Source organism: Calidris pugnax, unplaced genomic scaffold, assembly GCF_001431845.1.
Source record: "Calidris pugnax isolate Ruff unplaced genomic scaffold, ASM143184v1 scaffold27, whole genome shotgun sequence".
NCBI classification, from domain to species: Eukaryota; Metazoa; Chordata; class Aves; order Charadriiformes; family Scolopacidae; genus Calidris; species Calidris pugnax.
In genome coordinates, this window is record NW_015090893.1 from 17,133,664 (window position 1) to 17,155,648 (window position 21,985).

At 43.3% G+C, this 21,985-nt stretch overlaps 1 protein-coding gene across 5 annotated transcripts in view; it reads left to right on the forward strand.

Annotated features, from left to right (window-relative positions):
- The window catches only part of FSTL4 (follistatin-like 4), a 295,675-nt gene that overhangs the window by 57,156 nt on the left and 216,534 nt on the right, over nt 1-21,985 (forward strand). For all 5 annotated transcript variants that reach the window (XM_014948309.1, XM_014948312.1, XM_014948314.1 and 2 more), the window contains one exon: nt 19,764-20,012. In XM_014948309.1, coding sequence (XP_014803795.1) covers nt 19,764-20,012 — 249 coding nt within the window. The remainder of the gene's footprint in view (nt 1-19,763; nt 20,013-21,985) is intronic.

The following is a 21,985-nucleotide window of genomic DNA, read 5'->3' on the forward strand; positions in this document are numbered from 1 at the left end:
TTTCTCTTATTTCAGTAAAAAATATTGACTGAAAGCTGGTTTAGATTGAACGATCAATTAATACCCCTCAGCGCATACACACACTGAATTAATTTGATAATCCCTTGTGTAAAGTCGTCGGAAAGAAGAATATATTTTGTTAGTTTACAACAGGAAGAAAGTGTATCCTCCAAAGGTAAATGTCACCACATCGATCAGAATTCACAGCAGCATCTCCAAAACTTTGCACCATTGCTGGAAGACTGCCTGTATTTTCAGAAGAGATGCCGATATTTACTTTTTTTTCCTTTATTTCCTCCTTTCATTCTAAAGGTAGCATCTTTCACAATCAATTGCATCACAAAACTTTTCAAGGTGTGTTTTCTTTATTCTTTTTTTTTTTTTTGACTTTTCTCTTTTTCACGATGGTAGTACCAAGTAGTTTGTGCTTGACTGATCATTCCTGGTGGAACCCTGCATTAAGCTGGCTGGTGGTGGGGCAGGGGTGGGGGTAAGGAGCTAAGGAAGGGTGGGCTCCATGCTGTAATGGAGCTAATGGCATTATGCTCAGGACAGCTGCGGGTACATCTGGTGTTAAACTACCATTATTTAAACTTTATGATGCGAGAGACTGCCAACTCTCCCACTTGCAGCATATAAATTATGTCAATTGCTCATGCACTTTTTCTAACCCTGATTTCTCTTGAATTATGGATGATAGACAGGACCAGAATTTGCTTTTAGTGTTCCCTTGTGGCCGTGTGTGTGCTGAGTGCACTGAGCAGTCATAATCTCAGTGTGTGCAGTCAGGGGATGCATAATATAATTTGGGCTGCGACCATATAGCTTGTATCCCAGCCATTAAGGGAGTTCTAACATCTGAAGCTCAGAGCTATTTTGGGGCAGGGTGGGTGCTTTGATGCCAGGTTTGTGTAAAGAAAATCTTTCTGGGGCTGGAAGGGTTCGTAGCCGTGAACTCTGTGTCCCAGATGGGTATTTTGAAAGCCAGCGTGATGTTCCTTTTCAAGAGAGCCCTCCATTGTGGAGATCAGAGACTTGTCTTTGCGGCTTCATTGTGGGGAGCAATAATAGCTCCTGTTTTTAATGAAAATATTATGATTGGCTTGCTTTGAAGTTTTCAAGCCCGTATGTGTGGCAGTGGAGTGCGTTCATCAAGGCGTGCACTTCGTTGAATACTCGTGTGCGGGCAGGGAACAGGTTTGATTGGCACAAATTAAAAGTAGTTCACTCGGGAGCTGATGGGGACCCTGCAGAAGCTGCTGGTGTTGCTGTGATTTTTTGACTGCTCCTGAATATGTACTGCTCCTCGGAAAGGGAAGCCTTTTAAAAGACGCTAATACAGTGTGTGGATGTCATGGCGCTTTTTGCAGGAGCGAGTCAAGGCACTGCCACTTTTGAGATAATTTCTGCAGCATTTATGGAATAATGCGTGTTTTAAGGTGTACTAACAGGAGGTGCTTGTAAATTATATGAAACAGCTACAGACACTGACAAACAGTGTGTCTGCGCTTCTTTTGTTGCACTTGGATTCTACATAAAATTTAAAACTACTTTTTTTTTCATGCTTAAATATGAAGAAAGCTTCACTCCCCAGCATATTGATTTTACAAGCGTTAGCTCCTTAATCAAACAGCCCTGAAGTTTTGCACTTCATTAACTGATCTTTAGGAGTAAAGTGCAAACTGTTTGCACTGGGTGAAGTCTGATACCGCTTGAAATGCCCTGTGCTGGAAGAGTTGAGAGAAAAGTTGGGTTTGGCTTGGAGAGAGGAGAGATTAGATCTATGGAAATGAGTGGGTGGCAGAAATGAGTAAGAGCCAGGTGTTGTAGCAAGTATTGCTAAGGGGAAAAAAAAACCACCTGAATTTGGTAGAAAAAGGGCTGTGAAGTTGTGTGGAAATGAACTGTTTGCCTGTATAATTATAAGGGCTTATTAATACTAAGCATTGTATAACAAACACATTTGCAAATAATGACTTAATAATGTTGCCTAAATCATTGCTTTTAAAATGGTTAGGACATTACCTTGTTAATGTTTTTTTTTTTTCAATGTGTGCCATCAAAGCTTTATTTTCTTGTATATTTTCTTTATTTTTCTGTTTTCTTATTTTAATTTCTACACGGCTATTTTTGACATTCAGGCAAATCCAGTCACCAATAAGGCATATTAGCTAAAAATACTCCAGAAGCACTTCCAAAATATTGAGCTGTGTCTCTTCCCAGCCTGCAGTCTGTCACTTCCACACATCCATGTAAAATGCTGTGTTAGGAGATGTCTTTAATAGGCACAATTCATTAAAAGAATACAGAGTGGTGCCCGCTCTTCACCACAAAGAGCTGCTCGGTCCCCAAGACGCTTTGCAAGCACAGACCTCTCCGAAGGAAAACTACTTAATCCTTGGGTGAGCAAATATGATGATAATGTTCTGTGCTTTGTTGTGTACTATGATCTAATTGAGATTTAATGCATTCTGCCTTGTCCCTGCCGTGGACTCCCTTTGGACCGTGCAGTACAAAGCTCAGTGTTAGCAACTTGCTTTGCTGCATCCCAGTTCATGTCTTCAAAGACGTTCAGGCATTTATTTAGAGTGCATGAAAATAGTTGTGCTGGGAAAGATGCACAGGAAGGGAAGAAATGAGGTCCTTGCTTTTCCTTTCAAAAAGCAATATTTGCTTTAAGCAAAGCATTGAATCGTGAGTCTCTCATTCTCCCCCCTCTCTGTTTAATAACTGTGTATTTGCTACTAATTGTGTTAAGTACATCTGCACCTCGTGCGATGGTATCTAATCCCACAGCAGTATTTCAGGGTAAAATCAATGTAAATTGCCAGCACAAATGTGCATAACAAATCCAGAGGGAGAAAGTCTCAGGCAGCTTTTGCAGCCCAGCAGTTCTGGCAGGGGTGGCTCTGTAAGGGGCTGTGAGCCCACAAAGCCACCAACGTCAGCTTGGGCACAACGAGACCCTGTCATATCATAGAGTCACGGAATGGTTTGGGTTGGAAGGGACCTCAAAGACCATCTAGGCCACCCCCTGCCCTGGGCAGGGACACCTCCCTCCAGCCCAGGTTGCTCCAAGCCCCCTCCAACCTGGCCTTGAACCCCTCCAGGGATGGGGCAGCCACAGCTTCTCTGGCCAACCTGGGCCAGGCTCTCACCACCCTCACACCAAACAAGTTCTTCCTAATCTAAATCTCCCCTCCTTCAGTTTTAAACTGTTCTTCCTCATCCTGTGGCTACCCCTCCTTAATCAAGAGTCCCTCCCCATCTCTCCTCCCTCATCCTGTGGCTAGCCCCCCTTGATCAAGAGTTGCTCCCCATCTTTCCTGGAGCTCCTTGAGGGACTGGAAGGGGCTCCAAGGTCTCCCTGGAGCTTTCTCTCCTCCAGGCTGAACCCCCCCAACTCTCTCAGCCCCCCTTCCCAGCATCTCCGGGGCCTCCTCTGGCCCCATCCAACAGCTCCATGTCCTTCTGATGTTGGTGGCCCCAGTCCTGGGTGGTCACCCTTTCGTTGCTCACCAGGAATGTGCTTTGGGTTTTCACATCATAGAACAAGAAGAAAGGTCTTTCTCTTTGCCTCTGAACTCTTTTCTTGGGAATCTGTGCCCTGGTTTTAGCGGAGAGGCATTTACATGGGAAGAAATCTTGTAATTTTTAATTTTTCATGCCTTTTATCCACTTAAATGGGCACCGTTGAGACAGTTATGACTTAAAATGTGAACTTTTGGGAAACTTTGATTCAGTTCAGGATTGCTTCTGGCATCACACATTGCAAGCTTTTTTCTCATTTTCCCTTTTTCTTCCTTTTCGTGAACTTTTGGGAAACTTTGATTCAGCTCAGGATTGCTTCTGGCATCACACATTGAAAGCTTTTTTTCTCATTTTCCCTTTTTCTTCCTTTTCCCCTCCTCGCTGGCTGGTCATTCACTCCATTTCACGGTGAGACCTGAGGGATTTCTTTTCATTGACAGTTTCAGACCTTTCAGACCCCCCAAAGTGAGCGCTGTGCGTGTTCTTCCACCTGAGTAACCTGGAGGTAGCCATTTAGTGCTTGCAAGTCGTGTTGGAGTCAGGAAATCTCCCTCCGGGATCCCCGTGGAGACCTGCTCTGCAAATGCAACTCCCGTTGGTGTTGGGGAGGATTGTGAAGGGGAAAAGTTGGCAGCTCCGGGTTGTACTTTAGCTAGAGACAAATATTTCCATTGAGTGCGACAGGTTTTTAAGTCAAAGCTGTGCTACATTATTTAGTGCAGAAAATTTTCAAGTAAAATAAAACACTTTTTTAAATAAAAAAAGCAACCACATTTGCTCTATCTATTGGACAATCCCAGCTTGTAGCAGCTCTGAAGTTGTTTGAATCTCCCCATGCTGGGTGTTAATGGGAATGGGAGCAGTTGAACACATGCACATCAATAGGAGACTCGGAAGCATAAAAATTGAATTCTCTCCTGCTTTTTTTCCTTTCCTATAGAGAAAATGGGCCCCATTAGTACAGAAAGCTTTGGTGAGATGGTGTTTGCAGTCCAAGGTTGGAAAGCAGCTGCCATCCCCAGTGTGTTGTTCAGCAGAAGACTTCACTTTTCACTGCTGCCAGTAATCCTATTTACTGTGAGCACAAAATACCAGCTGGATTTTGCCTGCTGGATGTGTTCTCCCATTACGAGTGGGTTGGAGTCATTTGGTGCCGCAGTCAATCTGATGGAGTCACACGTGAGGAAGACAAGGATGTGAGGAGGGCTCTCCATCACCCGGCCATGGCTGGGGGCCATTGGAGTTGTGGGCACAACCAGTCCTTACTGAGCCGCGGTGCGATGTGAGGAGCTGCCCTGGGGGTGAACGAACATGGGGTTTTTTTTGTTTCTAAAGCAAATGTTTTTTGGAAGTGAACTTTTCCCCAGGCTGCTGCAGTCATCCCTCTCTTGTCACTCGTGTGTTTTAATTTGCAAACTGGAGGTTTCTGTCTCAAAATTCGGAGCTGCAATACATCCCAGCAGGTGTACGTGCACACCAGGCTCACGGGGAGGTGGTGGTGGGTCCTGCGTGGACCCTGCAGGGTGGGAGAACCTGGGAGCTCTGCCAAGGGGCAGCACTAATTTCTTCTCTGCTGATGAATTCATCAGTTGAGCCCTTTATGGACAGGGAAAAGGGCTGTGTCCTTGGCATGGGGTGTTCCTCTTGACCTCGCTTTACTGCCATAGAGTCCCTTTATTGGACTGTGGCTTCTACCTCTCTGGTCAGTGGTCCCAAGTGACTGGGGAACATGCCAGCCACTGCATTTCTTTGGATCTGATTCATCAGCACATCTTTCCTCCAGAACTGCTGGAGAGCTGCATGTGCTAATCCAAAGGAGCCAGTTGTAATGGCAGAGACTGGGAAGATGGACTGGGGAGTTTCTTGCGTTGTCACTCAATTTTAGAATGAGTAGGTTTACTTAGTTTTTCCAAGGCACCAGGGAGTTTGAGCTGTAAGCTGATGGAAAAGCTTAATCCCAGCCTCAAATCTGAAATACAGTGCCTGTCTGTTCAGTGCTGGGTGCCCTTCATCAAGTGTCTTGGCTTTAAGCTGGTGGCACTGGTTTTCTGGGGCTTTCACGGCACTCTTTCAGCCTATAGCCAGATGTAGCCACTGACTGCCCTTGGTGTCACGGGTGTCTGTGCACACCTTGTACTCTTTTATTTGTATAGTTGTGCTGTATCTGTGTGGATCAGCTTAACATGTGAAATACACCCTGCACTGAAACGCACTTTATTCCATTCCCTTTCTTAAAAGAATAAAAAGCCCCATAATGCTGCTTTTGCCCAATATACTCTGATGTTGATGACTGATGATTGCGGCTTATTCCTGCTTTTTATCCCAAGCTTTGCCTCTCCTGCTATTAAATGTGACCCTCTTGTTTTCATTTGGTTCCTTTGTGTTCTAAGGGAAACAACATTTTGTTGATTTTTATCAGCTGTTGCTTGTTTTTATTCCTTGAACAGAGGGCTTTCAAAGGGAAGGCAGTGAATACGTGTACTCTGATTTTTCTGGCTATCGTTTTAGAGTCAGCTCTCTGCACGTTTTCCTGGAATGAATGGAAGAGGACCCTGGGTGCAGGCTGCTGCCTTCATTTAGCAGCAGAAGTCCCAGGTGGATCCTCTGCGTGGCTGTGGACCAGCGCTGATGCCCTGCAAGGGGACAGAGCTCACTGCTGGGGGGGCTGCAGGGCTCTGACCCCCCTGGGCAATTCCCTCAGCCACTCTGTGTGGCTGTGGACCAGGGCTGATGCCCTGCAAGGGGACAAAACTCACTGCTGGGGGGCTGCAAGGCTCTGACCCCCCTGGGCAATTCCCTCAGCCAGATGCCCAGTTGTCTGTAGTGATAGGATGAGGGGTGATGGCTTCAAACTGGAAGAAGGTGGTTTTAGATTAGATCTCAGGAAGAAATTTTTCCCTCTGAGGGTGGTGAGAGCCTGGCCCAGGTTGGCCAGAGAAGCTGTGGCTGCCCCATCCCTGGAGGGGTTCAAGGGCAGGTTGGAGGGGGCTTGGAGCAACCTGGTCTGGTGGGAGGTGTCCCTGCCCAGGGCAGGGGGTGGCACTGGGGGAGCTTTAAGGTCCCTTTTGAACCAAACCATTCTATGATTGTGCAAATTAACAAAATTCAGATTAAGTTGAAACACACTTGAAGTAAAAATACACCTGCAGTAAAAGTAAAAAAATTTTTACTTGAATTACCTGCACTGTAAAAATACACTGCAGAAATCCTTAATTTGCTACGGATATTTTTGTCTCCTCTTCTGGAGGAATGTTTTCACCTCTTCTGGATTCTTTTTACATCATGAGTCTCAGCTTGAGAAACCAGTGATATTCCTAGTCCTCAGAATAAATAAAAAACCCAAAAAGCTGATGCTAGTGTTTCAGTGCTACTGTTCCATTTCTGCTCTGATACCCTTCGAGCCAGTTTTAACAGCATGTGAAGTTTAAAGGCTTTTCAATTTCAAAATAGCTTTTTTAGTAGGTTTTTCATTTTCCTGCATTATCCTTTCAATAGCCTATAACTCTTCCATCAGGTAAATGCATGTTAAAATGTTTCCTTCGGCACAGAGCAAATACAGAGGGACTAACAGGTTTGTCGTGCAGTAGAAATGGCATTAATTCTTCTGTCCTCCTTTGTATAAGAAGTACAGGGAGAAGGGGGGTAAGTGGGGATTAAAAAGATGGGTTTTGTTTAATTTAGGAGCTTAAGGTGTTGGACACTGCAGAAATCCTTAATTTGCTACGGATATTTTTGTCTCCTCTTCTGGAGGAATGTTTTCACCTCTTCTGGATTCTTTTTACATCATGAGTCTCAGCTTGAGAAACCAGTGATATTCCTAGTCCTCAGAATAAATAAAAAACCCAAAAAGCTGATGCTAGTGTTTCAGTGCTACTGTTCCATTTCTGCTCTGATACCCTTCGAGCCAGTTTTAACAGCATGTGAAGTTTAAAGGCTTTTCAATTTCAAAATAGCTTTTTTAGTAGGTTTTTCATTTTCCTGCATTATCCTTTCAATAGCCTATAACTCTTCCATCAGGTAAATGCATGTTAAAATGTTTCCTTCGGCACAGAGCAAATACAGAGGGACTAACAGGTTTGTCGTGCAGTAGAAATGGCATTAATTCTTCTGTCCTCCTTTGTATAAGAAGTACAGGGAGAAGGGGGGTAAGTGGGGATTAAAAAGATGGGTTTTGTTTAATTTAGGAGCTTAAGGTGTTGGTGCATATACTTCTGACCACTTGGTGTGGGTGGAGGTGATGTGGTAGGACTGGTAAAGGAGGGTGGACGTCCCCTGCAGCTGTTGACCTCAGGAATAGGAAGAGATCTCGAAATCTGATATTCAGGAGCAGGATTGTTAGTCAAAATGCTTTAAGAAAGAGATAAATCTTCAATCACAGTTGGGGTAATTTCCTTTATTGATGAGAAAGTGCAACCCCCAGGAAGGGGTTGAGAAATAGAGATGCCCTGAGGGCAGAGCCTCCAAAGACTTGGTGTTGACTGTGGGGTCTGGGGTGTGTTTGCTGATGGTGACCAAAATGTCAAGGTGTCCTGTACAAGGTGAAGTTTCCTGTGCATTAACACTGGCCACAGATAGAGCAGGCACTGAAAGATAATGGTGTGTCCACAAAACACAGGAATGCTGGAGTATAACGGTGTCCTGCAGTTAGACAGAGGTGAAGTTTTCTGTGCATTAACGCTGCCCCCCAGATAGAGCAGGCACTGAAAGCTGATGGTGTGTCCACAAAACACAGGAGTACTGGAGTATAACGGTGTCCTGCAGTTAGACAACAAATAGAAAATTAAACCAGAGGAGAATTGCAAAATTAGCATTAAGGCGCAGAAGAACTGGATGCTATGGCTTAGAAAACAGCCTTTCTCTGTATTTCACAGCCTTGGAAAAGAACTTCATTAAAGATAACAGAGATGGGAAAGGGGAATGCAAATGGTTATTGATTGGTGGTGTGCTGTGGCAATGTTTCAGGCTGGTTTTGAGCTCATGGAGCATTTGCTGCTAGCTCACACCAACCAATATGGAATTGAAGCTTGAAGGCACTGCAGCCTCGTGTACTGGAGGATGGGGAGTTGCTAGGGTACATCTGTCATTGCAGAATTTGGGGGTATGTATTTTTTTTTTTAACATGTTTTGGTGACATCCCAATTAAAACTGGCTCACTCAGCCTGGCAGTGTGTGACTCCTATTTTCCTGATATATATTCACTTAAGCAACAATCTGAAAACATCCTCAACCCACAGCCAATATGACTTTCTTCAGCCTTCGAGCTGCTGAGCAGATCACTGTCATTAAATAACGTGTTCATTTAAGAGTTATTTGCAGCCTCAGTGAAACGTGTATGTTTGCTTTTGTGACTGTCCTGTTGGCAGCTGTTAGTTTTGTTGATTTGCTATTCTTTTAAATTGAGCTTACTTTGTTCCTGAGTTTTTATGAACCTTATCTGAGAAGCATTGCATAATGCATTTAAAATACTATTTTAAAGACACATCCTGTTCTTACTAATTTTAAAGGCAGTCCTGTTTGGTGGGTTTTGGGTTTTTTTTTTGAGTTTGCCTCTTTCTCTAGCAACTGGCTAATTTTGAAAGCTTCTCTTTGAGCTCCAAAAGCTGGGCACTTTTTCGTTGCAGTGGCTGTTGGCTTGGGGAAGCCCTGGCCGTCTGCCTGTCTGCCCCTCACCTTGCTGTCCCTCCTGAGGTGGGACACAGCCCCAGACACGGTGACAGCCACGTGCCCTGGGTGCCTGTCACACACCCATCTCCTGACATCCCTCCTTGGGGCTGGCAATGCTCCTCTCACGTTTAATTTCTTTAATTTAATTTCTCTGGTGCAGTGTTTTTGGCAGCCCCGGCACTAAGGGTTGAGAGGAAAGATCTCACCACTAGGTTGGAGGAGGTGTGGGTGAGGCAGGGTCTTTGCTCTTTGAAGTTCAAGTTTCTCTTTTGCTTTATAAGCAGCTGGAAAAAAAAAAAATAAATCGTTTCACCTGTGTGTGAGCCAGAGCTGGTGGGGGCAGGTTTGAGCAATGGTTTGCTCCATCTGATGAGGCACCACTTCTTGTGTTCAGAGAGGGGTTTGATTTATGTTATGGTTAGAAATGGTTGACTCGTCTTCTGCAGTGGTTCTCTTTTTTTTTTTTTGTTAAAAAAACCCAAACAAACAAAACAACAACAAAAAAAAAACCAAACCAAATCAAAGACCGCCACTAAAAACCCAAACAACAACAGCCAAAAAATAAACCAACCCCAAACAAAACCAGCCAAAAAATAAACCAACCCCAAACAAAACCAGCCAAAAAATAAACCAACCCCAAACAAAACCAGCCAAAAAATAAACCAACCCCAAACAAAACCAGCCAAAAAATAAACCAACCCCAAACAAAACCAGCCAAAAAATAAACCAACCCCAAACAACAACAGCCAAAAAAACCAACCCCAACAAAAAAAAAAGCCCCAACCAAGGGAACCAAAACCCACCCAAAACCAACAAACCACACAGACAGGTTTCTTTTTAAAATACTTATGTGCGATTCAAGGAAGTTTGAGCTGGAAAATAACCCGGTCACAGCTGGGAGCCTGGTGGGGTTGGTGGCTGGAATATGCACTGTCCCAGCTCCTGCCCCAGCACAGCTGGTGGTTGGAGAATGCTCATTGCTGTCTCCTCACTGACCTTCTCTGGGATCCCTCTGAAGCCTTTTCAGGAGAAGAGGTTTTTGTAAGTGCAGGGATCACCATGGATGCAGTATGCCCAAATGACTTCTCTCCCTTTACCGAGAAGGAAATTGCTGCACACACCCAGGTCAGGCTCCCAAGAGATGCAGAACATGGGTGATCTGCAGGTCACCTCTGATGCTCTTTGAGACCTAGACAACAGCTAGGAGACTTTCTGTTACACTCTACTGGCCAATCGCTCTTCAAACTGGTACTCCCCAGGGTTTTGCCTTTTCCTGATGCTATTTTATTTTGGAAAGCTGGCCCACCAGTGAAGAAGGTGAAGGTGGCATGAGGGCAGCAGCTGATCCATTGCTGATCCTTTCATGGCTTTTGTCTCTTCAGGCCATTTGCCTGCTGCAGGTGAGGGCAGCAGCTGAGCTCCTGATGATCCATTGCTGATCCTTTCATGGCTTTTGTCTCTTCAGGCCATTTGCATGCTGCAGTTTTCTGATAGACTGAAATTAATTGATTCATTAAGGATGACAAGGGGGGATGCGTTCAGAGGAGCAAACGACGTGGTTGCATGGAGTCAGGATGAAGCTCCCTCCACCAGTTGTTTCCCTCCCTGAAGAATGGCTCAAAACTGATTTATAAAAATGTCCTTTCTTCTGTGTCCCAACGCAGATGTAATACATCCTCATTCGGTAGTTGTGTGATTGTAATTCTCCCCATAATGGACCCGTTTGGCTCCTGCCTCACACTCCTGTTACGTGGTAACGCTCCTTCCTTTGTAATCTATGAGGCTCTAAGGCATCGAGTCGGGAAAACAGAAATGAAATGTCTTAGGGGGAGGGGGGGGGGGAAAATGTGAAAAGACACTGTGCAACCTCAACAGTTTCAAGTGGGAAGTTTATGCTGATTTAGATGTGATGCAGGAATGCCACTAATCCTGCTGCCGGGGCTGCCTCTTCAATCAAGTAAAGTAGCCATGAGTCAAACATGCATTACACTTCACCCAGAAGTGGAAAAAAAAAAACCTGCCCAAATACAAAACACCTGCACTAACACAAACCCCATTACAACTAAATAGCTTTAATACTTTTTTTTTCCCCCCACCGTTTTCTCTCCATTTATTTCCGGCAAATGGCAACTTCTACAGAAAAAACATCAGTGCTCAGAAATAGACTCACAAAATGAACTCAAGTCCCTAATTTTCACACAGCTGTCTGCCTTCCTTTATGTGTAGTAGTAAATAATAAAGTGTTGCCAGTTGTACATATATGCAAATATTGATAGCTGGGAACTCTGGAAACTATTATCCTTGAAAATTAATCTAGTTGGGAGAAAGGGGCAGGAGGAGGGACAGTGAAAGACTCTGTAGATTTATGGTGTTTGCAGACCCAAGTGAGTTGTCCCTGGAGGTGGATTTGCAGGGTCACTCTTGCTTCCTTTTGAGGGTAAGAGCTTTCCTTTGGTGAAGACACGGGGCTGGTTTGGGAGTTTTCTTTCTGGCTGCTGGAGGAGGTGTGATGGGTTCAGGGGCTCAGAGAGGTGGGTCCACCTTTTGTTCCCCCAGTTTGATGCTTCTGATGATGGAGCAGAATGAAAGCCCTTCCTCCAAGTCATCAAGTGTTTCCAAGTAGTGCTAATAACCAGGTGGAATATGGAAGTTACTGAAAAACCTGGTATTTAATTACTGTATATTTAGGTTGTACCCAGTGCCAGCCTCCATCCTTTTCTAGCAGCAGCCAGGGAAGTGGGTGGGAGTCTGGTATCTCCACCTCTTCTGCATTTTGGGGCTGTGCTTTATCATATCTTGAAAAATATTTTGAATTTGTAAGGTTCAAACATGTGATGTGCACCTCTTAAAAGGAAATGCTCATGGAAGTGCTGCCATGGGGGCTGCTGGGATGACACTGACTGAGGTCTCTGTCATCAATCACGATGGGACTTCGTGCCATGGCACTCGTACAGCTTGGTGCAAGTCAGATGGATTTATTTACTAAGAGCAGAATTGAAGAATAATGTAATAAGGCAGCCGAATGGATATTAATTATAAAAACTCGTTATCTGTTCTTCTTCCAACCAAAAATAAATAATGAGAATAATGTTCTGGTTTTGAGACAAACACAGTGATGAGCTGGCTTTCTGTTTCTGTTCCTTTTCCTCAATGAGGCTTATAAACTGATGCACTGAATGAGAAAATAAATAGGAAACTGAAAACATCTTTCTATCCAATCTGAAATAGCATTTGGTTTGTGCATATGTAAGGGGAAAATAGGCGTACAGTAAACAAATGCAATTATTTTCTGATAAATGGACTTATTGCAAAGTAATGAGTCAAAAAATAGAAAAAGGAGAGATTTCTTTGAGAGTAGAATACCCCTCAAATGAAAACTTGGCATCTTTTGTTCTTGAATAAAAATCTTGCTAAAATTGCAAGATTTCCTGTGCTTTAACATAGATGTGGTAACGAGGGCCATGTGTGTCCTGCTGCCTCTGCTGCACAGCACGTGGTTTGGGGATGTCACATTCCTCCATGTAGAAGTGGTCAAAGAGAGGGTAAAATTGTTAAAGTTTTGAGGGTAAAATTGGTAAAGTTTTGGAATCGGTTGTTGAAAAATAGGTGGAAGTGAGAGACTGCTGCCCTGTGCCAGGGAGGTTTGATGATAGCATCACTTGGAGGATGCTCAGCACTGGGGTCATGGGGAGTTGTGGCTCTGGAGGGTGGAGGTGCAGGGGGGGAAGCCTTGGGTGGTGGAGCCAGGGAAAAAGGGGAGTGAGCAAAAGGTGACACCGTGGACAGATTTAAAGGTTAATAATGCAGATAACTGGGACAATCTAGGCTGTTCAGCTCGCCTCCAGCAACTCTACTGGTAATGTAATTGGAGAAATCGCCAGAAAAACAGGCAAGTCATCTCTAGTTATTCCTCGTAGTCTCTGCCACCAGAACTTCATAGAAGGAATAGCGTGACATGATAGGAGTGAAAGATGCATGACACTGCGTTATTGATTTCTCATGTCTTTTATAGTAGCCCATGGAGTGCTGGGGCTGGCTGTGCTGGCCACAGGATAAAAGACCACTGAAAACAAGGAGAGGAGTGAGGCTGGTCCTGAGAGTCAGAGGGAAGGGATGGGGCAGGCAGGAGATTGATGAGCAAGATTAAAGGCAACAAGACTGATTTTGAGCAGTGACCTATGGGAATGTCACCGACTTCCTTCAGAAGAGTGGATTCTTCTGATACAGAGTTTTACCAAAGAAACCAAAAGTATTAATGCAATCTGTTCCCTCCAGAGCTGATACTGGAAAGTTTCTGCATTCTTTGGACTGTGCAATAGTGAGATAATTAAATACACAAGCAAGTAAAATACACTTGTGTGGGTTCACATAGGATCTTAGAATGGTTTAGGCTGGAAGGGACCTTAAAGCCCATCCAGTCCCACTCCCTGCCCACCTCCCATCAGCCCTTGAACCCCTCCAGGGATGGGGCAGCCACAGCTTCTCTGGGCAACCTGGGCCAGGCTCTCACCACCCTCAGAGTGAAAAATTTCTTCCTGAGATCCAGTCTAAATCTCCTGGGACTGGAAGGGGCTCTAAGGTGTGATGCTGACAGGAGCTGCACAGCCCAGCAGGTTTTAGTTTATATCTTTACCTGCTGCAGTGTGGCAAGGGAGTAAAATTGCCTTCAATGTGCGGTACCTAACATAGATAACTTTATCTAAACATTTCATAAAGAGCAATTTTTATGAATCGCCTCTTTAGTAGCTCTTCCAAGAAGAGAACAATCAAGCAAATTGTGCATGGTAGAGTTTCATGGCAAGGATCTAAATATATATGGTCTCATATATTAGCTGGTATTTCTTTCTCTGTAATCTATGGATGTGCTTTACATAGTTGGGATCATTTGAATTATACATGTCTGTTGCCTCTTTTTTCATGTTAATACCCTCATAAACCATGACACCATCCAAAAATAATATTTAATGAAGCTTTTGATCTCATAATGGTTAAATGGATTTGAAATGGGACAAAAATTAGGCTAATTACACTAGAAAGAGCATAGTTACTTGAAATTTTCAAATGCCTTTCCATTGTATCACCTCTAATGGATTTCATAGGCCTGACAGACATAGAAGGTAACATTAATTCCCATTTTTAGCTGTATAAATTGATACAGAAAATTTTCCTATGATTTTTGAGCCCTCCACAGCTTTATTTGCAGAATAACTGCAGATTGTTACTGAACTTCAGTTGAGAAATTCCAATTTGTTGATATTTGGTGTTAAACTGTGGACACAGATTAAGCAGGTCCCTTGGCACTGGTGTCAGTGGTGCAACTATTTGTCACAACGCTCCTTTCCAGAGTAGATTTTCCTTTCCTTTTGTGTTTCTGTTTTGTTTTTTAAACTCTGCCAGAGTCCTCCTGAAATAATGTGGCCATCTGGGAAGGTTTGCTTGGTTTTGTTCTGAGGAGGCTTTCTCTGTCGTTCTGTCTTTTGTTTCGTGTAGAGCATCTAAATTAGTGAAAGAGACTGATTTTTTATTTGTTTTTTCCTTCCAAGGCTGATGTGTCCCTCTCTGTCCTGCTCAAATATGTGTGCACACACACATACAAACACACACTTATCTCCTGGACCTTGAAAGAAAATAGTCTGCATCCATAGCAAAACATATGCTTGAAGCACATCTCATTTTCTGTATTATTCTCCAGGATAAGTCACGGGTTTTGCTTTATAAAAATAAATAAATTGCAGCACCAAAGGCTAGTAACGGAGATAATGAATGCTCTGTTGCTGTGCCCCTATTCCAGGTGATTTACCATGGCTTTTCTGCCTCTCCACTTTCAGAACAGGCGTGCAATGAAAAACCAAGAAACTCAGAGCAGAATATTATGAAATTCCTGGTTTTATGTTTCCTTTCTTATCTTATGGCGGTGGTAACAACCTGTGTAGCGCACACACATTTGTGAACTGAGCAGAAGCCAGGTGCAGTAGTCACACATCTGAATTTTTTTACTCCCAACCATGAGCTATTCAAGATACGTTTTGAATATGTGCTGGGGAAGGAAGGTTTAAGGCACCGTTCTGCAGCATCTCATTTCCATCATCTGCAAAAGTGAAGCTGAGGCAAGTCAAGTGTATGAGGAGTGTCTAGTCCTGTGTAAACACGTGTGACCTGTGCGTGTGAATAGATGTATGTAAATACATGCTGGAACACATACACCTGTGTGTGTATGCATTGTATATATTATACATAAATCTGTGTGTATTGGCAATGTATATTTTTCAGCAGTAAATAGTGCTTACAGGTGTGAGATTTTAGACCACAGAAGATTATTTAATGTGGGAAAGGAAAAATATTGGAAAATTGATGTCCAGACACTGGAGGAATAGCTTGAGACCCGTTGCCTCACTGGTTTACCTAATGGAAGTAACAAACTGAGTTTAGAGGTGGAATATTTTTATCATATTATAGAGGGTTTGATTTTATTTTTACTTTGTTACAACATTTGCAAGGTGCATCATTGCCTTTGAAAGGCTTGGCATAGAAACTTCTGGTTTCAGTTATACCAGTCTCCAGTGCCTCATAATTGAAGTTTCCAGATTTGGCTCCAGTCCTGATGTTATATTTCAACTTTTTCCTTCAGCAATAAAGCTGGATGTCCAGCTGCCTGCAGGAGCTCACTCTTACTTGAAGGCAAACTGGCTTTTAACATGTAAATGTAGTAATTTACATTTCTGCAGTGTACAAGCAACTTTTTATGAGTAGTGCTACGATAGAGCAGTTTGGGTTTTGGTTTAGCTGTGCGTGCCATGGGTTTGGTCTTAATTTCAGTCAGTGCTTGTCATGAACCCAACCTTCCCATGACCTCTTTGGGAGTTTTGCTAAGTAAGGAGTAGCTTCCCTCTTTGGGAGTTTTGCTAAGTAAGGAGTAGGGTTGTATTTGGGAGTTAAAAAAAAAAAGCCTGTGAGGCTTAGTCTGATCTGTAACATATTTAGTGGCGTGTAAAAGGTAGATGAGGTCTCTGTCTTCATGAATTAATGAGCAGCCAGAGGATGTGTTCTCTCCGATGTGCAATAACGTCTTCATTTTCTCATTGGGGTCTTGCTTTGAGATGAAGAGAGCTTTCTAAGCAGCCTTATGAAATCCCTGAACCTGGGTATTTTGCTGCCTGCACCAGGCTTTTGTTAGTTTTCCACTGAAATTCCAAATTTCTCAGGGGCAGCCGGAAAACAATTGGAGAATTGTTTTCATGGGCGTACACGAACGGGCTGTCTCTCTCCATTCTGCTGGTTTTAATGCAACATAACAAGTCTGACTCTAGCCATCTGGGTAAGCTTAATTAGTGTTGAAAGTGGCTTGTTTTGCAAGATGATCAATTTTTAACCTAAGTGAATGATTTTTCTTTGTGACTAATAAATTAAATAAATTATGCCTTTTTTTCCGTGCCGTACAGTGGGGTTCGTAAATACTACGAGCAGTTAGTTGGTAGTTTCACTTGATTACCTTTCCCATTTCTGTTTTTAATAATCCTTGTAAGAGTGGGGAATTCAGTCACTTCTAATAACATGACAAAAAAATAGTGATGGCAGGCACATTTCGTGCCGCTGAGCTACACTCTGGTGTCCTTCTGGCTGCCCAGAGCAGGAATCTATTGCAGTCAAGGAAAGTCCCTTTCCATGATGCTGCTCTGGATTAATTAATTACCTGAATGAGGACAAAAAATGCTTTTACAGTCAAATACCTTATTCTCTCTTGGTTTCCACTGGCTCTGTTCTGTTTTGCATCCCATTACTGTCCTTCCTGGGCAGAGGGTCCACCTGTGCTTTTGGGAGCTTTGGTTCTTCAAAGGGTTATACAAGTAAGAATTGAATTAAAGAGCTGCTGTCAACGTTGTCAGATTCTGACAAAGCCATCCCATGGTAGCACTCTGCTTGCAGACACAGATTTCAGAGGGCTTGGACCACTAGAAGGACATCAGGATGCCCAAGTACACACAACTTTCTTTTCTGGCTGTTTGTGGGGTCTCCTTCCTACCTCCTTAGCCAGCTTAGGGGTGTTTAAATGGGAGTTCTCCATCTGGGAACCCAGAATGAACCAAACTGGGAATAAAATGATTGAGGCATAAATGCAGACAGGCTTTCTGTGGTTTCTCCATAGTAACCAGAGGGGATGTAGAAAGTCAAAGTATTTTGTCTTTTTTTTTTTAATAAGCTGATGCTTAACCAAATCTTTGTATCATTGAAAAACTTAAAACTTTTGTTGCAATAGCAATAGTGTTTGTCTTCCCTAATGCTGAGTTTATATTAAAAATCAAAATACCAAAAATAATTGAGGCTCCCAGAGGATGTTTTGCTGCTGCTGGTGCCTGCGGTAGCTGTTGGGACAGGGTGCAGCTGTGGCCTGCCCAGATGTGACCTGATGCATTAAATCAGAGCAGTTCACTGTGAACCAGGAATAACCTTCAGCGAGATGCGTGGTGCAGTCCTTGGCTGGTGCTAGCTCTCAGAGATCAATTTTTAGCAATCAAGACAGCACAGGAAAGGCTTTGGTGCAATTGTATCTGAATTATCTTTAGACAACAATAGCTCCTGAATTTTGATATTTTTAAAAATTTTTAAAAAATATCTTTAGCATCAACAACAGCCTCCAAAACACATCTTTTGAGGCACATTGTGATGGAGAAACCAAGTGCCTGTACAGGTGTAGGTCCTGCCACCGAGAGGAGGAGGATCCTTGACAAGGGCTTCCTCATGCCCTGCTCCTTCGTGCTGCTCTGACCTACAGCAGACACGGTAAATACAGATGGCCTTGGCAGTGAGGTCTCCCAGAGGTCACAAAATTTGCATTCCTAGGGACATTTTGCAGAAACTCTTGAACAATTAGGAAAGTAAATAAAGAATATTCAGCTACTCCTTCCAGGGACTGTACTTTTGCACTGCTCAGAGATGCTTTGACCTTCTAGTTTATTACAAGTCAGGAAAAGTCAATATTTCTTAGCTTGCCAAGTTGGAGGAATTTTAATGAGTTATTGAGTCAAATAGTTAATCCTCCAATAACAGATTTTTTTTTTCCCTTTCTGATGTACAGTGATAAAAACAAAGGCTTAACAGGGGCCAGGAAAAATGGGGTTTTGTAGAAACTTTTGCTCCTCTTTGTGCACACACTTTAACCCCTTGATCACTAGTAGATGAAATATAGCTTCAACATTGGGGCACTTCATTTTGGCATAAAATATGTTGATGTAAGCAAGGAACTTAGCATGATAAAAAGAGATTAATAGATTGAGGTAGCTGATGCTCCTCACATTTCCATTACATGTGATGAGATCTGGTCTGCTCTCCTGGGCTAAACACTTCTGCTACTTGAAAAACCTTTGAAGGGCAGAGCCCTGGGTGTGTTTTGGAGGATGTTGTGGTGCTGTGGTCACTGCAGGATTCATCCTGTTGGATGCTGGAGGACACCTGGAGCAGTGCCTCCACTTGAGCTTCCTCTGAAATGTGGCACACACCAAAACCTCACCGAGAGACAAACCTACATGTGATAAACGTAGGGATTGTCTTCAAAACAGCCTTTGCTGGTCCAGACCAAGTCACTGGCTTGGGTGCAGCCAGAGGCGGCTGCTGTTGGAAGGCTGCACACTACAAAATGTTTATTCCTGTTTTAATTATGCCTTTTGCAGCATCCCTTTGTAATTCTCAACTTTGTGTACTCCAATTTGCATAGAATAATCTAATTTCGTGAAACTCTCATCGTAGAGCAATAATTAGCATTATACTCAGAGTAGTGGCTTGTTTAGAAGTCCCCTGTCCAACATGACAGAATAATGTTCTGTTGTAAGCCTTTAGGCGAGGAAACTTCAGAAGCGGAAAATGTTACAGCATAAGGGCACCTTCCTTAGTCTCTTAATAGTATCAAACAGCAGATAGTTCCATATTGTTCAGAACTTTATATCCAATGAATTCTTAGAAGTAGTAGAAACTTATTTTTCATTCTATGTCCTTATTGAGAGCATAGGGATATATACTGATGGTCACTTTTACAGGAAGAAGCATCTTCCTGGAGTATTGCCTTTACTTCAGTGATAAGTCTTTTTTGGGGGTTATTTTCTCAGCGGTTGCCTGAGCTTTCACTGAAACCTGTGGGAATGTTCTGCTTCTGGCTCAGAGGGTGGGAGTTAATGTGGACACCGGGACAGAACTCAAGTGCCATCACTTAGGGCACTTTGCTGCCTGAAATGAAGTTCCTCGTGGGTTTTGTGGCTGGAGGAGCGGTTTTCAGAATTGCTTTCCGAATGTAACTCATGGCCAAACTTTGGGCACTGAAATGCTCTCAGTGGATTTTGTTCTCGGGTATGGTTTCACAAAGGGCTAAAAGACCAAATGGCCCCGTGTCCATCACTTTCCAGTAAAGCCCTTTTAGCACACGCTGAATGTTGTGATGAGCGAGAGCTGGAGGTCTGGGAGGACAGATGTGGGGGGGCTTCTTTCCTCAGAGTTCCTCTCCTGCAATTTTTGTGCTGCTGTGTCAGAGTATGGTCTGTTTGGCACATATTGCTCATGCTGATATTTTCTGCCCTTCCCAGTGCTGTACGGGCAGGATGGCCTGCACGCCTCCTGTGAGAAGAAGTACTGTGGCCGGGGGAGTAAGTGTGTTGTGAACAAGGACACCAACCAGCCCGAATGCAGGTGTGTAGAAGACTGTAAGTCCAGCTACATGCCCGTGTGTGGATCTGATGGCAAGTTTTATGAAAATCACTGCCAACTGCATCGAGCCTCCTGCCTGCAGAGGAAGAAAATCTACATTATCCACAGCAAGGACTGTTTCTTCAAAGGTAGGGTATCATTAAAAAATAAACACTTCTGTAGAACTTTCAGCGCTCGTCTTACCGTGATCTTGATAAATGGCCAAATGGTATGTTTTATTTCTAAGAGATAAATTTTCCAAGGATGATTTATTCGGGGACACTGTAGAACATAACACAATGTTTTATGCAGCTATTAAGCCCCTGAGTGTCATCACCACCCAAAAGGTAATCAAACTGAGAACTGGTGAATAATATCACTGCATGCGTTGTGTGCACTGTAGTTGTGCTGCTCAGTACTTACAACTTCCAGTGTAATAACTTTAACAATCCAGTTCGTTTGGTAAGGCTTTGAACAAGACAAAGACACTAAGAAAATGTATATGGTATTTGAAAAGGTTTGTTGCAAAAATGAGAAATAAAAACCTACTTAGGCAAATGGCACAGCAAAGGAAAGGAGCTGTTTTGATGACCTAAGAGGAGTGGGAAGTGTACTGCCAGAACAGAGATTTAAATAATTTTAAAGATGGGTCTGGTTACCAGTAGGATGTGCACATCTTCAGCTGTTTTACTGGTTCAATGGCAAGTTTTGTTATCATCATTGCACCAAATCACCAAAGGGATAGAGTCCTGTGCCTCTTCTGTTAATATTTTGTATGCCATGTACCATCCTGTCACAAATCAATTGAGGCTGAAGTAGCAGGAGCATGTGATAAAATGCCAGGGAGGGGAAGAAGTTGTAAATTATTTTACTTCTAATGAGAGGTCTTGTAAAGGCCTCGCTAGAGTATATCTCGAAAACTCACTGTTAAGTATGACTTCATATACCTACAGAAAGATCGGAGTGCATTCTTGCCAATGTATCTGGTGACATTTACGTGATTGAGTATGAAAATAATTCCTTTATCTTCAGCTCACTGGGCGCTTGAGCCCCTGAGGAGCTCAGTTGTGTGCAGAGCTATCCATGGCACGTTCTTGTTTACTACCACGTGTGAATGCATGATGCTGGAAGAGCCTATTTAAGAAACAGGAACCTATTTGAAAAGTCTTATTAATTTATCCTCCTGATACCCTTTGGAGAGAGAAAAGCATAACGTTCTTGTGCCTCAGAGGAGGCCCAGAGACTGGGACTAGCCCAAAATTTCCAGAGCTCTCTTGACACTGCTTTGCTCAGTGTTGGAAATTCTCATTTATTTGGGGGATCTGGCTGTGGATGGGATAGAGGAGTCAGTTGGAGGATTGACTTGGTGAGCTGGGTTAGCTCGTCACAGGCATGCTCTAAATTTACCAAAGCAGGCGGTTGGGTCTAGGATAGACTTTGTATGAAGTTAGTCATGGAAAGGGGTCACCTAAAGGTGTATCTAGAGGCACAGCATGTGAGCAGGTCAAGCTGAAGAGGGATTTTTGGAGCATCTGAAAAGGATGCTTGTAAGGCTCTTAGTGCTGGTGTTTCTGCCTCGGGGTATCAAGTCAGATCAGGGCATGGATCTGGCTAGAAACTGCCTTCATCTCTGAATAAGATGTATCTGCACCTTGAGAAACCTCCCCAAAAAAGGGAAATACACATCTTGATTTCAGAGATGCTTGGCAGCTCCCTGACCCCACTTGGTGCAGCAGGTTTTTTACCCCCGACTCCCCCAAAGGTGTCTTCAGACCATTTTTTTCATTCTCGTACGTAGCCTACCTTTTTACAACAATGCTTCTAGCCTGGGTTTTCATTCATTCCTTATCACATACAGTGTTAAAGAAAATGAGTTCTCATTGCAGTAATCAGTGGCTCCGCAATGGCTGTATTATACCTAATGATACAATGTCACGCTTGAATACTTTCCTGAACACACCATGAAATGATGGCAGAAAGTAGTAGTTTTGTGTCCCAGTTTAAAGTAACCCTTCAACTCTTGCCATGGAGCACTGCACAAATCTGCTTTTCAGCAGAATAACAGCTTTATGGAAGGGAAGAAAGAAACAAACTCACTTCTCTTCCCGCATGAATAGATCAA